This window comes from Crinia signifera, chromosome 3 (genome assembly GCF_055691185.1).
Source record: "Crinia signifera chromosome 3, ASM5569118v1, whole genome shotgun sequence".
In the NCBI taxonomy this organism is placed as follows: Eukaryota; Metazoa; Chordata; class Amphibia; order Anura; family Myobatrachidae; genus Crinia; species Crinia signifera.
In genome coordinates, this window is record NC_139219.1 from 259,843,976 (window position 1) to 259,860,069 (window position 16,094).

General features: G+C 40.4%; 1 protein-coding gene across 1 annotated transcript in view; it reads right to left on the reverse strand.

Moving 5' to 3' along the window:
• Positions 1-12,324: 12,324 nt before the first annotated feature.
• LOC146062992 (cilia- and flagella-associated protein 57-like) overlaps positions 12,325-16,094 on the reverse strand; it is a 54,695-nt gene continuing 50,925 nt past the window's right edge. Inside the window, exons 21-22 of the mRNA XM_083174998.1 lie at positions 15,405-15,540; positions 12,325-12,530 (exon numbers count right to left, since the gene is read on the reverse strand). Coding sequence (XP_083031124.1) covers positions 12,325-12,530; positions 15,405-15,540 — 342 coding nt within the window. The remainder of the gene's footprint in view (positions 12,531-15,404; positions 15,541-16,094) is intronic.

The following is a 16,094-nucleotide window of genomic DNA, read 5'->3' on the forward strand; positions in this document are numbered from 1 at the left end:
ACTTTAGAAAAAAATTGCGTCCTGGCATAACAAGTAATGGGCATAATGTGTAATGGGCTTCATGGTGTGTGGCATAACAACTAATGGGCATAATGTGTAATGGGCTTCACGGTGTGTGGCATACATGTAATGGGCATTATGGCATGTGGTATACTATGTAATGGGTGTGACGTGTAATCAGCATTATGTTGAAAATGTTTGACGCGCGCCTTCGGCGCGAACTGCCCAGGTTTTCCCACCTTTACAAAAAACTTCTTCAGTCCTGGCATAACATGTAATGGGCATTGCAGTGTATGGCATAACATGTAATGGGCATTACTGTGTGTGATGTACCATGTAACTGGCATTATGGTGTGCAAAATCAAGAATGTAATTGAAATTAATAGCAGGGCACTGGGCAGGCCATTTATAAAAACCAGAGCTCATATTTCAGCAGCCAGGGAATAAATGAAAGGACGAGTGTTTAGATCAATGGTTGGTGTCAAACTCATGCCCCCAGCCCTCCACCTGTTGTGGAACTACATGTCCCAACATGCCCTGCCATAGATTTTATATAATAGATTGCTAAAACTGTGACATGCTGGGACATGTAGTTTCACAACAGCATCTCACTCCAGTCCTGTCAGGCTTGTCAGCTTCTATTTTCTTGGGGTGCCTGCCTGGGGCTGGCCATGCGCTGACAGTCACAGTCTAATTTGAATATTGGAGACAACTGTGCTGCGTAATATAAATTGGTATTATTTTGTGGCCACGCCCCTTCCCCATGAAGCCACTCCGCTATATTTTTGGCTTGAGCACCCACCAGCGAAAACATAAATCGGCACCTATGCTTGGGACATCTGGCACTACTGGGAACATGATATGTAAACTGGCACTAAATATGTGCAATAAAATGATTGCTTGGCATTCAAATACAGTGCCTGAGATAGTCCACAAACTTTGTTTCATGTTTTGAAACCTTGTTTCATGAACATATTAAATATATTTGTGTATTCATCTGTTTGATGTGTTTATACGACATAAATGCAAGACACCTCAGGATACCTCATTTTAATATAAAATATTCTGAAACACAGAATAATCTGTTATCCAAAATGCTTCTAGTCCCCAGCATTTTGGATAAGGGATACTCAACCTGTAATTAATTTTGTCACAACTGCAAGCAATCATTTCTATTAACTAGAAATCGGACCTTCACACAACTGTGGAGGGATTCTGGCTCACTTCTTTGCAGAATTTGAGCTCTATTGAGGTATATCTAGGTTTTCTAGCATAAACTACCAATTAAGGTAGTGCTACGGCATCTCGAGTGGATTCAATCAAGGCATGACTTTGTTTGGGGCACTCCAAAACCTTTATTTTGTTTATATTTAAGCAATTCAGAGGAGGAGCTGCTTTGTGCTTTGGTCCTTTGCCTTGGTGCACAACTCAACTGTGCTTGAGCTTCAGATCATGGACTGATCATGGACTGATGACCGGACATTCTCCCTCAGAATTGTCTGGTAGACAGCAAAATTCATGATAATATCAATCATGACAGGACAACCAGATCATGATGCAGCTTTGCATTGCCAACACCCTTCACCATGTTTGACTGTTGGTATGGTGTACTTATTATGGAATGCTGTTTGAGCTTTATGCCAAGACAATGTCTACCAAAAAGTTAAATTCTTGACTCCCCAGTCCATAGAACAATAGCCCAAAAGGCATTGGGGTAATCAGTGTGCGTTGTTTTGGCAAATGTGACAAAGTCTTTATGTTCTGCATGGTAAGCATTGTATTTTGCCTTGCAACTCCTCAGTGAATTGCTATTATTACTATTTTTGCACAGTCTCTTTCTTATGGTGGAATGATAAATATTGGCTTTAATGGAGGTCAGTTGGCTTGCAATTCCTTCGATGTTCATCTGTTTTTTTGTGACTTCCTGAATGAGTCATTGATGCACTCTTAGAAGGAATGTTGGTAGGACAACTTCTTCTGGAAATATTCACCACTGTTAAGAGATTTCTCCAATTGGAGATAATAGCTTTACTACGGTATGATGGAGTCCCAGAGTCTTAGAAATTGCCTTTTAACCCTTTTCAGACTGCAATATTTAATTTACAGTAACTTGCTTTTTCATCTCTGCCAGAACTGGCAGTAATCATGCCTGATTATGCCTAGTGAAGTCTTATTGACCCCAATTGTCACTTTAATGTGTATATTAAATTTAAACCAATTGTATAAAATATATTTAAATCTAATGGCTTAATAATGTATGGTACTGTTTATAACTATTTTATTAAATGTTCCTGCTGTGGAACAATGAGAACTTAAACAACCTGAAAATACACACCAAAATAAATGTATAATTTATCTTGTCACATGTAAGAATAGTAGCAGTCTCTGTACTGGAATCGGTACATCTGTCAGAATGAACTTAGGTGTACAGTCATTAGGTCGACCCCACTAGGTCGACTGGCAGGAAGGTCGACCTGACTTAAGGTCGACATGGGCCAAGGTCGACATGACTTAAGGTCGAATTTGCATAAAGGTCGACATGAGGAAGGTCGACTGGTCATAAGGTCGACATGGGTTTTTCACTGTTTTTTTCTATCCGAATGTCGACACAGTCGACATGGACACAGTTGGCAATGAGAATCGGACCCTCGCTTCGCTCGCAATGCTTCGGGCACGGTGGCTCGCTTCGCTCGCCACAGCTTTAATAACCTCCTCCACGCCCTAGTGGATGGTAGGGCATGAAATACCGCCTGTCGGCACATGTCGGCTCAAAAAACAGTGAAAAACCCCATGTCGACCTTATGACCAGTCGACCTTCCTCATGTCGACCTTTATGCAAATTCGACCTTAAGTCATGTCGACCTTGGCCTATGTCGACCTTAATTCAGGTCGACCTTCCTGCCAGTCGACCTAGTGGGGTCGACTTAATGACTGTAGACCTAAGTTCATTCTAATAGATGACCGCATCCCCATCAGATACACTATATACACTGTCCTGCTCACATTCTAGCTGCCTGGTTCTTCCTTCTGCTGCTGCAAAAGAGGGATAGCTGGGGATGTCAGTATGCTCTGGCCAGAGACCTCCCTGACAAAGGAGGACCCAGGGTACAGTGTACCCAGTGTGTCCCCTTAATCTGTCAGGATGGCATGGTTTGCAAAGTCTTTATGTCTCACATAAGCTTATTATAGTCTTGATGTAGATGTGTTCTTGTCCCAAAGTCTTACATTACTGAGACTCACACTTTCCTTATTCCCCTTACAGTCCGAATACCAATTGAGTTCTTTCCCTACCTACTGTAGTAATTTTTATTATGGGTATTCCTCCTGGTACTGCTTTCCTAGCACGGCGCCCGTCTCATTGATTGTATGCCTTAAGTTTAAGGTACTTAAGGCATACAATCATTGCTATGGACACGATTTTTAATCTCATGGATCTTATGCATCCATAAGATGCATGAGATCCATGAGATAAAAAATCGTGAGCCCCCAATAACCATTGTTAACGCCACCAGCATTATCAACGCCAACCTGAAGCGTGGCGAGCGCAGGCGGTACGCGTCCTCCAACCTTTTCATACCCCCACTATCCACGTCGGCGTGGGGTTGATTTTATATAGTGTGGCAAGCCCAAAGCGTGGTGAGCGGATGCAGACTACTTTACATGTATTCCGCGTCCCCTCGTGGGGCTCGCTGCGCTCGCCACGCTTCGGGCTCGGTGGCTCGCTGTGCTCGCCACACTATATAAAATCAACTCTACGCCGACGTGGATAGTGGGGGTATGAAAAGGTCGAAAGATGCGTACCGCCGCCCCTCGCCGGCTCGCTGCGCTCGCCACGCTTCGGGTTGGCGTCAATAGTGGGGTGGTGTTAACAATGGGGGGGCCATTTCACCCATGAGGGGGGGTTAGCAATTAAAATTGGGGTTTTGGGGGCTTTTTACATTGATTCCAATGTAAAAATCTCGTCGATCGCGTCGATTGCATCATCTCATGCATCTTATGCCGCACAAACACATAAGATGCATGAGATGCTTGAGATATCAGCCCCACACATACAATCTAGATCGTGGGCGCCATGCTAGGAAAGCAGTACCTTCCTCCTTTATGTTGTTCAATCGGAGTTCGGGGGTCTTTAATAGCCACATTTGGAGGGGCAAATTAGGTCCGCCCCAACTCCGGTGCCACCAGGACTTAAATTGATAATAAAGATCTTTATGAGAATGACAAAAGGAAAACTAAATAAGGGAAAATAACTCTGAAAGTAGTAACCCACAGTAACTGTCTGTGGAAACACTACAAAACTAACTAATAAAAAACTAATAAAAATGTGCAAATTTTTTGGAAATGGGTGAATTCTTATACATGTGTAATTTTTTTACACATGGTAATGTGTGATTTTTGGACATAATAAAAAAAATGGCATGGGGTCCCCCCTCCTGATCCAAACCAGCCCCGGACTCATTGAGATGGTCTTGGTTCCAAAAATATGGGGGACAAAAAGCATAGGGGTCCCCCATATTTCTGAAATCAGCTCTGAGCATTTGGACCGATCCTGGTTCCACAAATTTTGGAATCATAACTAGGCCCGAACTCATTGAGACGGTCTTGGTTCCAAAAATATGGGGGACAAAAAGCATAGGGGTCCCCCGTATTTCTGAAATCAGCCCTCAGCTCTTGCACCAAGCCTGGTTCTGGGGTCCCACAAATTTTGGAACCAGAACCAGGCTCCTACAGTCCTGGCACAAATGGAAAAAGGGGTGGTGGAGCGCTAAGATAATAATAATACAATTTTGACAGGTTATGACCAATTGGGTAAAAAATTTGTTAATTAATTTTTTTAACTATATAAACATAGATAAAATATAGGATAAAAGTAGCGATTGCATATTGATAAAGACCTTTGATAAAGTTTTCTGTGGACAACGAAACGCGTCAGGCCAGGTGTTTCAGTCTGACTTTGGGACTCAAGAATACTGATCCTATATTTTGGACGCTGACAGTACCATCCTCACTTGGACCAACTCCCCACTTTCCAAATCCCCCCAAATCGGGACGACTATCTGGATACCATCAGGGATACCACCGACTGCTATTCACCGGATTGCCTTAATCAAGGACTCAGACCAAGGATCCATATTCCATCAGGATTCGTACTGTTTTTCCGGCCAGGTTTATGGACACCCGCCACTCCAGTGTTCCCCATTTCCATCTGGGAAGTCTGTGATTCATCCATCCGTGGGAGTATTCGTAGGAACAAGTGAGAAATTGAGTCAATATCAATCCCAATTTCATGAGCCCCATTCAGGCTGTACACCAACTTGTTGTTGTTATCAATATGCAATTGCTACTTTTATCCTATATTTTATCTATGTTTATATAGTTAAAAAAATAAATTAACACATTTTTTACCCAATTGGTCATAACCTGTCAAAATTGTATTATTATTATCTTAGCGCTCCACCACCCTTTTTCCATTTGTGCTACGTGTGTTTTTCTGGGGGCTGACCTCCCCATGATGTGAGCAGCTTACCAAATTAACTCACCCAGAAGCGCCTGAAATATACCCTTCCCACCTAGGTGGCTGAGTATATAAATTTTTCTTCCTAAAGTCCTGGATGGGGTCTATGTGGGAGTCAGAACCCCCTGCTGGTGTGTGTAAAAAATAGATAAAACACATTGCTTTATACAGGTGAAATACAACACCCAGTATTGGGGGGGGGGGGCATTAATGTGTAAAAAGAATGTGTAAATAAGGGAAAACACACACACAAATGTGCATGCGCAGAAGGAAAAATGGCAAGTCAACCAAAAAGTGGCGAGTCAACCAAATGTTTAACTTGGAGCAATATTATAATGGCAGTCTAATTTATTATATGTCATTGTGTATTAATCCACTTGTTCTGGATCACTTGGTTTAAATCCAGATACCAATATTATTATCTGGGAACAAAGGAGAGTATTTTCAGATAAGGGATTTTGCTCATACATAAAAAATACTAAATTACATTTACACGACTATTAATCGCCCAGATTTGTGAATGAATGTTGCTGATATTGAAGTGAGACTTTGGTTACTTGAGATGGCATAAGAGGATCTGGGCTTGGTTTGGTAGAACAGAAACATGGATTTTTTTCCCACATTATGAGGTAAATACAATCCAATGACTACAACCTAATCACTCATTATTACATTGTTTAACAGAACTGCTTAAAGTAATAGTAGGAGGAAACTCACTGGTTGTCTGATATTCTTAATCAGGGTTGGGTATGGGATCCCAGCGATAACCATGTAGGCATTCAGAAGACCAGCATTGGCCTGCCGATGGTCAGGATCCTGACTCATCATTGGTAAGTATACTAATCAACTCCCCCTATTTCTCTAACCCTTCCTACCTGCAGGGTAAATCTAACCTTCCCTTACAGCCTAACTATCCCCTCTGGAGTTGGTGTACGTTTCTGCGCTAGCGGTATTTGAGCTGCCTTAGTATAAAAATGGTTGGTTGGGGTTTTATAAGGCGCTATAGTAAAACATAAAACATATACAATGTAAATTATAAAATATTATAGATATAAGGTAAAAGATATGTGTAAAATGTGCTTGCCTGTGAAAAAAGAAGACAGTTAAAAGTTTCAATGTATACAGCTCTTCTTAGAGTACTGTTAGGTTTTTTGCGTTTGTAACGGAGGCTCCGGGGATTGGCGCTTGGGTGAAACAGATCTACACTTTCCCTACAATACCTCGCGGATGTCTTGCGGGGATGTCCGCGCAGAGCTGTCACTCTCGATGTCTCAGCGTCAGCTTCACCCGGCTTCTCCGTCCGATCGTAATGACCGGAAGTTCGGGTAGCGTGTTTCCGGTCCTTCGTTCCACGCTCCCGGCAATGTGTGTCCAACGCGTTTCAAGTTTAGCACTCTTCGTCAAGGATACAGAGCCCTTGCAGGGGCTGTCTTTTTATTCTAAAAAAACTTTATTTAAAATTTAAAAATACAAAAGTCCGTCCCGGAAGTCATCTGCGGGAACGGAGGAAGTTGTCATCATTTTCGGCGGCAAGCACATGTTCTATATATATGTTAAAGAAAGGGATTTAAATCTATATCTATATTTAAGCCAGCGGGAGTGAGAGTTTTTAATTCATAGATCCATTTGGTCTCATTTTTTCGTAATTCTGTAACGATATCTCCTCCTCGCCAATGTGGTTTTACTTTTTGTATTGCAGCGAATTTTAGGCTTGATGGGTCCTTATTGTGATGTTTTGCGTAGTGATCTGAAACACTATGAGTAGCTAAGCCTCTTTTTATGTTATGTATGTGTTCGGCCAATCTTATTTTCATTTTTCGTTTTGTCTGGCCCACATATTGATGTTTACACGGGCATTCCAGTACATAAATGACTCCTATTGATTCACAACTTGTTTGTTGTTTTAATCTATATTCTTTCTTCGTTTGGTGGGAGACAATGCTTTGAGTTGGTTTTGATAGTTTCTGTTCTGTTGTTCTGCATCCTATGCAGTTGAGGCACGGAAAAAAGCCTGGAGAGGTTATTTTTCTTTTTTCTTGTTCCATCGGGATAAAACTACTTGTTAATTCTTGATTCAGTGTTGTTGCTCGTCTGTATATTATTTTAGGCTTCTGTTGTATGATTTTCTTCAATTCCTGATCAAGTAGTAGTACGTGCCAATGTTTATTAAATATATCCTCTATCTGTTTGTGGTTACTGCTGTACTGGGTGATGAATGTGATTTGGGGGTCTTGGTTTTCAGTTTCTTGTTTTTTATATTGGATCATCTGTTGTCTATCCATTTGCTGTACTTTAATTCTGTCTGCTTCTAGTGTGGATTCTTGATATCCCTTTTTTTAGGAATTCTTGTTTTGCAGCCTTGCTTTGTATATCATAGGTCTCTATTTCAGTACAGTTCCTCTTTATTCGTCTGAAGTTACCATTGGGGATATTCTGTACCCATTTTCTGTGATGATTGCTGTTGTAGGGCAGAATGTTATTGCCATCTACTTGTTTTTTGTGAGTTCTAGTCATTATTGTATTGTTTTTTATGTAGATCTCCAAATCCAAGAAGACTATTGTTTCCTTGTTGGTTACCGTGGTGAACTCTAGGCCATAGTTGTTTGTATTTAGATGTTCCTTAAAGAGTTTGAGGTCTTCCATCGTGCCGTCCCATATAAAGAGAACATCATCTATATATCGATGCCAACTTCTGATGTTTTTATGGTAAAGGTTGTTTGACCAAATTTGCTCATTTTCCCATTGGGCCACAAAAAGATTTGCATATGAAGGTGCGAAAGGAGTCCCCATTGCAGTTCCTTTTACTTGTACATAGAAGTCGCCTTCATACCAGAAGTAGTTGTTATTTAATATGAAATCAATCTGTGCCATTATAAAATTGATTTGTGCATTGGATATTTCTGTTGATGTGGATAAATGGTATCTTGTTTGTTCACAACCGAGTTCGTGGTCTATACAAGTATACAAAGACTTCACGTCACTGGTACAAAGAATGTATGATTGATTCCACTCTATGTTGTTCAGGATTTGAAGGACATGTGAGGTGTCCTTTAGATAGCTTTTCTGTTGTTTTACTATCGGCTGTAGAAACTTATCTATATACTTCGATAAGTTCGAGGATAGTGACCCTATTCCCGACACTATTGGTCGGCCGGGGGGGTTCCTCAGATCCTTGTGGATCTTCGGAAGGTGGTAAAATGTGGGTATCCGTGGGTTTTGAATATTAATAAAATCGTATTCTTTCTTTGTTAGTATTCCGGTTTCTAAACCTTCTTGTAATTGGTCTGTGAGTATTTTTTGGAATTTTTCAGTGGGATCTGTGGATAATTTTTTATAAGTTGTCTTATCTGATATCAATTTTTCGGCTTCTTTTTTGTAGTCTATAGTGTTCATAATGACAAGTCCGCCACCCTTGTCTGCTGGTTTTATTGTAATTGTTTTGTCATTTTTTAGTTCTTTCAGTGCTTGTTTTTGTTGTTTGGTTATATTAAAGTGGTTTTTTGAGTGATCAGGTAGTTTTCTAATATCTTCTTCAATGAGTTTTTGAAAGGTCTCTATGTGTGGACCTTTTATATGTGATGGATAGAAGGTGGAGGTGGGTTTCAAGTCTGTATGTACATATTCTTGGTGAAAATTGGGTAATGATGATTCTATTGGGTTTCTCAGAAAATATTTCTTCAAACACAGTTTGCGGATGAATTTCTGTGTGTCGATATACGTATTGAATTTATTGGTCGTGGATTGTGGGGCGAATTTTAGGCCCTTTTTTAGGAGATCTGCTTGATCTGTAGTTAGTGTCTTGTCACTTAGGTTAAAGATGGTATCCTTTTCCTCTTCTTCATTTATTGTTTGGTTTTTCTTTGTTCTTTTTCCTCGTCTTGTTCCACGTTTTCTTCTGTGTTGGTTCGTGGTCTCTTGTGGGGTGTGGCTTCTGGTGGGTGGTCCTGGTCCCAGACCAGCTCTAAAAAATCTTCCTCCTCATATCTCTCAATTTCATTTTCTTCATCCATCTGGGTACGTTTTCTAGGATTTCTTGCTGTTGCTGTATTTCTTTCTTGTATAGTATGCATAAGAGAGTTGACTTTTTCTTGTTCCTCTTGTCTTGCTATGTTCTTTCCTTTTTCATAGGATTGTCTATGCGATTGGTTTGCTGTGACTTGGGCGTAGGTGAAATGTTGGTGGTTATACGGTTTATATTTACGTTGAGATTGTACATTTTGAGGAGTCTGTTTTATCAAGGGTTCTCTTTGTTTGGTAAAGTTGGTTGTTCTCTGATTGTCCCTATTGTATTTGGTTATTGGTTTCTGTATATTGTGTTCTTTACTGTAAATTCTTCTCGTATCTGTTGAGTGAGCTGCAAGTGTTTTTTCTTTGATGTCTCGTCTGTATTTGTTTTGTTTTTGTGTTATTAATTCTTCCTCCAATTTTTCCAGTTTGTTATTGGTCAACTTGATAAGGTTGGGAAAGTCCTGCATATTGTGAAGGGGTTCAAATCTTTTTTCCATAGTTTTTATGTCTTTATTGATTTTCTCCAATGAGTTTTTTCTGTCCTCAATAATTATTTTTATTAAGTTCCTGGAGCAGTTGTCCAATTCATTGTTCCATTTGATAAAGAAATTTGGTAGGGTAGGTTCAAAAGTGGGGTTCTTCTGTACACGTAGACCCTTTGGAATGAGTTTGTTGTCTAAATATTTAGACAGTGTGGTTACTTCCCACCACTGTTTTATTTCTTGGTTGTATAATTTTTCCAGTTTGAAAAACTGGGTACAGAAATCCTCTTCTTCTGTGGGTATTTCTTGTTTTTCTAAAGTTTGGTTAATAGAAAAAATATTTTCTAAATCTCTCCTCTTGTCGGAGTGAGATATATGTAAGGCCATAGTGTTGTCGCAGCAGCAGTAACCAACAAGGAAACAATAGTCTTCTTGGATTTGGAGATCTACATAAAAAACAATACAATAATGACTAGAACTCACAAAAAACAAGTAGATGGCAATAACATTCTGCCCTACAACAGCAATCATCACAGAAAATGGGTACAGAATATCCCCAATGGTAACTTCAGACGAATAAAGAGGAACTGTACTGAAATAGAGACCTATGATATACAAAGCAAGGCTGCAAAACAAGAATTCCTAAAAAAGGGATATCAAGAATCCACACTAGAAGCAGACAGAATTAAAGTACAGCAAATGGATAGACAACAGATGATCCAATATAAAAAACAAGAAACTGAAAACCAAGACCCCCAAATCACATTCATCACCCAGTACAGCAGTAACCACAAACAGATAGAGGATATATTTAATAAACATTGGCACGTACTACTACTTGATCAGGAATTGAAGAAAATCATGCAACAGAAGCCTAAAATAATATACAGACGAGCAACAACACTGAATCAAGAATTAACAAGTAGTTTTATCCCGATGGAACAAGAAAAAAAAAAATAACCTCTCCAGGCTTTTTTCCGTGCCTCAACTGCATAGGATGCAGAACAACAGAACAGAAACTATCAAAACCAACTCAAAGCATTGTCTCCCACCAAACGAAGAAAGAATATAGATTAAAACAACAAACAAGTTGTGAATCAATAGGAGTCATTTATGTACTGGAATGCCCGTGTAAACATCAATATGTGGGCCAGACAAAACGAAAAATGAAAATAAGATTGGCCGAACACATACATAACATAAAAAGAGGCTTAGCTACTCATAGTGTTTCAGATCACTACGCAAAACATCACAATAAGGACCCATCAAGCCTAAAATTCGCTGCAATACAAAAAGTAAAACCACATTGGCGAGGAGGAGATATCGTTACAGAATTACGAAAAAATGAGACCAAATGGATCTATGAATTAAAAACTCTCACTCCCGCTGGCTTAAATATAGATATAGATTTAAATCCCTTTCTTTAACATATATATAGAACATGTGCTTGCCGCCGAAAATGATGACAACTTCCTCCGTTCCCACAGATGACTTCCGGGACGGACTTTTGTATTTTTAAATTTTAAATAAAGTTTTTTTAGAATAAAAAGACAGCCCCTGCAAGGGCTCTGTATCCTTGACGAAGAGTGCTAAACTTGAAACGCGTTGGACACACATTGCCGGGAGCGTGGAACGAAGGACCAGAAACACGCTACCCGAACTTCTGGTCATTACGATCGGACGGAGAAGCCGGGTGAAGCTGACGCTGAGACATCGAGAGTGACAGCTCTGCACGGACATCCCCGCAAGACATCCGCGAGGTATTGTAGGGAAAGTGTAGATCTGTTTCACCCAAGCGCCAATCCCCGGAGCCTCCGTTACAAACGCAAAAAACCTAACAGTACTCTAAGAAGAGCTGTATACATTGAAACTTTTAACTGTCTTCTTTTTTCACAGGCAAGCACATTTTACACATATCTTTTACCTTATATCTATAATATTTTATAATTTACATTGTATATGTTTTATGTTTTACTATAGCGCCTTATAAAACCCCAACTAACTATCCCCTCTATTGTGCCTAACCCTCCCCCACCCCACCCACCCCTGCAGCCAGACTCACCCCACCATACTTGTTCATTGGACTAAGTAAAAGTGTTTCTGCAGATTGCATATATCTATGCACCTTTACACAACTCATGGAACACCCCATTGCTCCAGAAATGTAACCAAATGCAAAAGCAATGAAGGAGATACTGTAGTGTGAGGGCAATAAAAATAATATGCAAACAAAGTTCTCATGTTACTAGTAAAAAAATCTTACATTGCATAACACAGAAAAGTAGACAAATAAGTTTTATTGATGCAAGGTGTACAGTATCATTTCACTATTGCTTTGGTCTTGGTACAATCAGTCTGTAAGGGAAGTAATTTACCCCCAGAGTATGGTCTCACTGTGAGATCCTGTGATTGGATCAAATCTCTTAAACGTTTGATCTCCAATGTCTGCAGCTCAATAATTTTCCCTAACTCCTCCTCGCTGTTCAGCTGCTGCACCCCTGGACATGGTTGTGTCATGGAAGACCCTGTAACAGAGAACACTGTAAAACATTATCGTATTTATGGACTGTTCTAGGACTTCAAAATCTGGTTAAGACATAAAGGGGGAAATTTACTAAGACTACGAATACAAATTTTTGTACTCGTATTCTTGATACGAATGCATACGACTGACATCGGTGGGGTATGCTACTTCAAAATTTGTATTCCGGGGGATAATTTAAAGTATTTGTAGTATTCATAATTTTCAATGTCATATGCATTCGTATTTTAAAATACGAATTTGCATTTATCGGCCGTATACGAAGCCTGGTGCTGTCCCCGGTGCCCCTGGCCTTTGGGCACCGGGTGATATGTGTGTAAAAATAGATCAAAACCATTGGGTTGTGCTGTGGAACTGGTCCGCATACAAAGACCTGAAAAATAAAACTGTGATGCACACTGGTGAAAACCAGGACTTTTCATCAATTATCAGGAGCAGCCATCTCGCTATAAAAGGACAAACAGCCGTTGGTACCACTCCAGAGGGTTTCTCAATCATCTGCAATTCAGCGCAGGACTTCTCCCTACAATCGTGAGTGGTTGAACAAACTGTCCAACATATTGGTTTCCTACAGTCTGTAAAATTTGGAACAGGATCCTTTAAAGAGGAATCAACAGGGGCGCCTTAACCTTTTCTACCAGTATCTATTCAACATGAACTGTTTTTAATAATACTTTTTTGTTCTTTTTTTTTAAACAATTTTTATTCATTTTCATTCATTGTTATTATGTAATAAATGTACAAGCCATATATCCGCATGCTGTGTGACAATCAGGTTTATTTCCTCTAAGCGCAGCTACCTCTCTTTTTATCTTATTTATTTATTTTTGTCTTTTTTTTTACACTGCAGCCTGATCCGTGCAGGCTAAAGCCAAATACGCCCAGAAAATTAACTGTATTTGGCAATTTCAATACGGCTGCTTAGTAAATTAGGAACCACCATTCTTTTCTTGTTTACCGGTGGGGTCCCTTGGATCCAATTTGGTGTTGAAAGTCCTCCTCCTCTGGTGTGCACTTGTAACTGATAGGACACAAGGACACAGATGGTTGTGAGCTTGGCAAAGTGATGGTATGGATACAGCACAGGTAAGTCACCTTTCTACATTGTTTAGCAAGGGCCTGGGTCAAGATGATGTGACGGTGCTACCAAGCCCCCCATATGCCGCCTACTTTGATGCCTCTCGCATTGCCTCATACTGGTGAGACCCCCCTCCCCAATCAAATGCTTCCATGTACAGTAAGTCAAACAGCCTAACTGCAGGCAATGGGATCTGGATAATAGGTCTTCAGTCAATCTCCTTGAAAAAGGCTTTGGAGGAGGCCATAACATGTTGAAGGGAGCCAGTGGACATACAGCATAGAAGGTGGACCCTTTTACATCTGGAAGGCCGGAAGGAGGTTACCAGTACCAACCCGGCCTATGTCACTCATTCGCTGTTGTTCCATGGCTTCTTAAGAGTTGAATGTTTTTTTTATCTACTGTGATTTGTTAATAAATACTACACTAAGGGTCTGATTCTGGTTCACTCGCAAAAGCATATTCTCTCTCTAATGGACAAAACTATGCACTGCAGAGGGGGGGGGGCAGATGTAACATGCACGGAGAGAGTTCGATTTGTGTGAGTTATTTTGTTTCTATGCAGTGTAAATACTGGCTGCTTTATTTTTACAATGCCATTTATATTTCAGATTCAACACACCTCACCCAAATCTAAATCTCTCTGCACAAGATACATTTGCCTCCTGCAGTGCACATGGTTTTGTCCACTTTGAGAAAAAATTTGCCCTGCGATCAGGTCCATAGGCGTGCGCAGCACATTTTATTAGGGGGTGCACCGTCAAAAGGGTGTGCCTAGAACCACCATATTGGGCATGTGTAACACCGCCCATTGGGTGTGTCTAACAGCACCAATCAGGCGTGTCTACCATTATCTATTGGCACTCGCTACAATATAAAACAGCTCTCAGTATAATATTACATGCAAATAAAGTAAAAAAACATATATGGATGATATGTCGTGATTTGACAATGGTCTGGTACAAGTAACAATGCGAAACACACATAATTGATTGATGGGCGCTTCTTTCAATGGAATACAGTTCTAAAAAGCAAAAGTCTTTTGGTAAAAGGTATTGCTGGTAGGGAGGTGCTCATAAGGGTGGGCACAGCATTAGGGGGTGCCTGTGTACCTATGAGACTCAATGTGCGCACACCTATGATCAGTTCTGAATTAGGCCCATTGTTGACAGTGAAGGCTCCAGAGGTGGGGCTCAAGCACAGACCAAAATTAAAATAGAGGAGCCCTACCATCTGCTAGTTAGTCACAGACGGCAAAGTTTGGCAGCAGTGAGAGTGAATCTCTTATTACATTTTGGACTGCACTGAAACCACGGAGTCTCCGCAGATTGTTAGTGTAAAATTTACTGTCACATGAACCAGTAATAGTACCAGTGTCATATGAATGCAGCAGTGCATGCCTGGAGGGTCCAAAATGCTCCAAGTGGCACTGCAGCAGTGATCCTGGCTGAGATGATGTTCCAGGCACCTTGCTAGCCAGAGGCAAGGTACGTAGGATACTGATGATGCCGCACCTTAGATCCCTGCACTCTGTGTGACAGAACCACTTATATATTCCTAGTACATTCTGTAGTATAAACCAAATTGCAACGTGAAGGCCTATTGTATGTTATACATTAAGCTGAATGAAACAACAGATGGGTATGAATATAAGATGCTGTAAAAATTCTAATGGTGCCATTCTAATGTGATACACTACTCTTCCAGTGTGTCATTCATAGCACTGAGGAAAGCCGTTCCCTTCACACACTAGAATGTTATGTGACATCGCGGTGTTACCTTTTGGGTCCGTCAGGCTGCTCTTCTTATTTTTTCTGTATAATCCAAGTTCTACCTCCAGGTCACGGACTTTTGTACGACTGACTTTTAGTTCATGTCGATATTCGTTAATTTCCTTAATTAAAATTATATTTTCCTACACAAAACAAAAAGACCACTTTAGAGGTGTGTGTGTATGCAATAAGGGCCTGATTCAGATTCACACACAATAGCAATGGCCATACAGTTCTTGCTACTATATGCAAGAAAATCCCCAAAATACTATGGGACATGCACAGTTTGTACACACAAGGGGGTAATTCAGGTTGGTTTGTAATCTGTATCTTTTGTGATTTGTTAATAAATACTACACTTTGGGCCTGATTCTGGTTCACTCGCAAAAGCAAATTCTCTCTCTAATAGACAAAACCGTGCACTGCAGGTGGGGCAGATGTAACATGTGCAGAGAGAGTGAGTTATTTTGTTTCTGTGCAGAGTAAATACTGGCTGCTTTATTCTTACACTGCAATTTAGATTTCAGGTTGAACACACCCCACCCATATGTAACTCCCTATGCACATCCACCCCACCTGCAGTGCACATGGTTTTGTCCATTAAAGAAGGAGTTTGCTTTTGCAGGCCAACCAGAATTACCCCCAAAGACGCTGTTCTGATTGAAACACATATAATACATGTCTTGTAAAAGTTCTG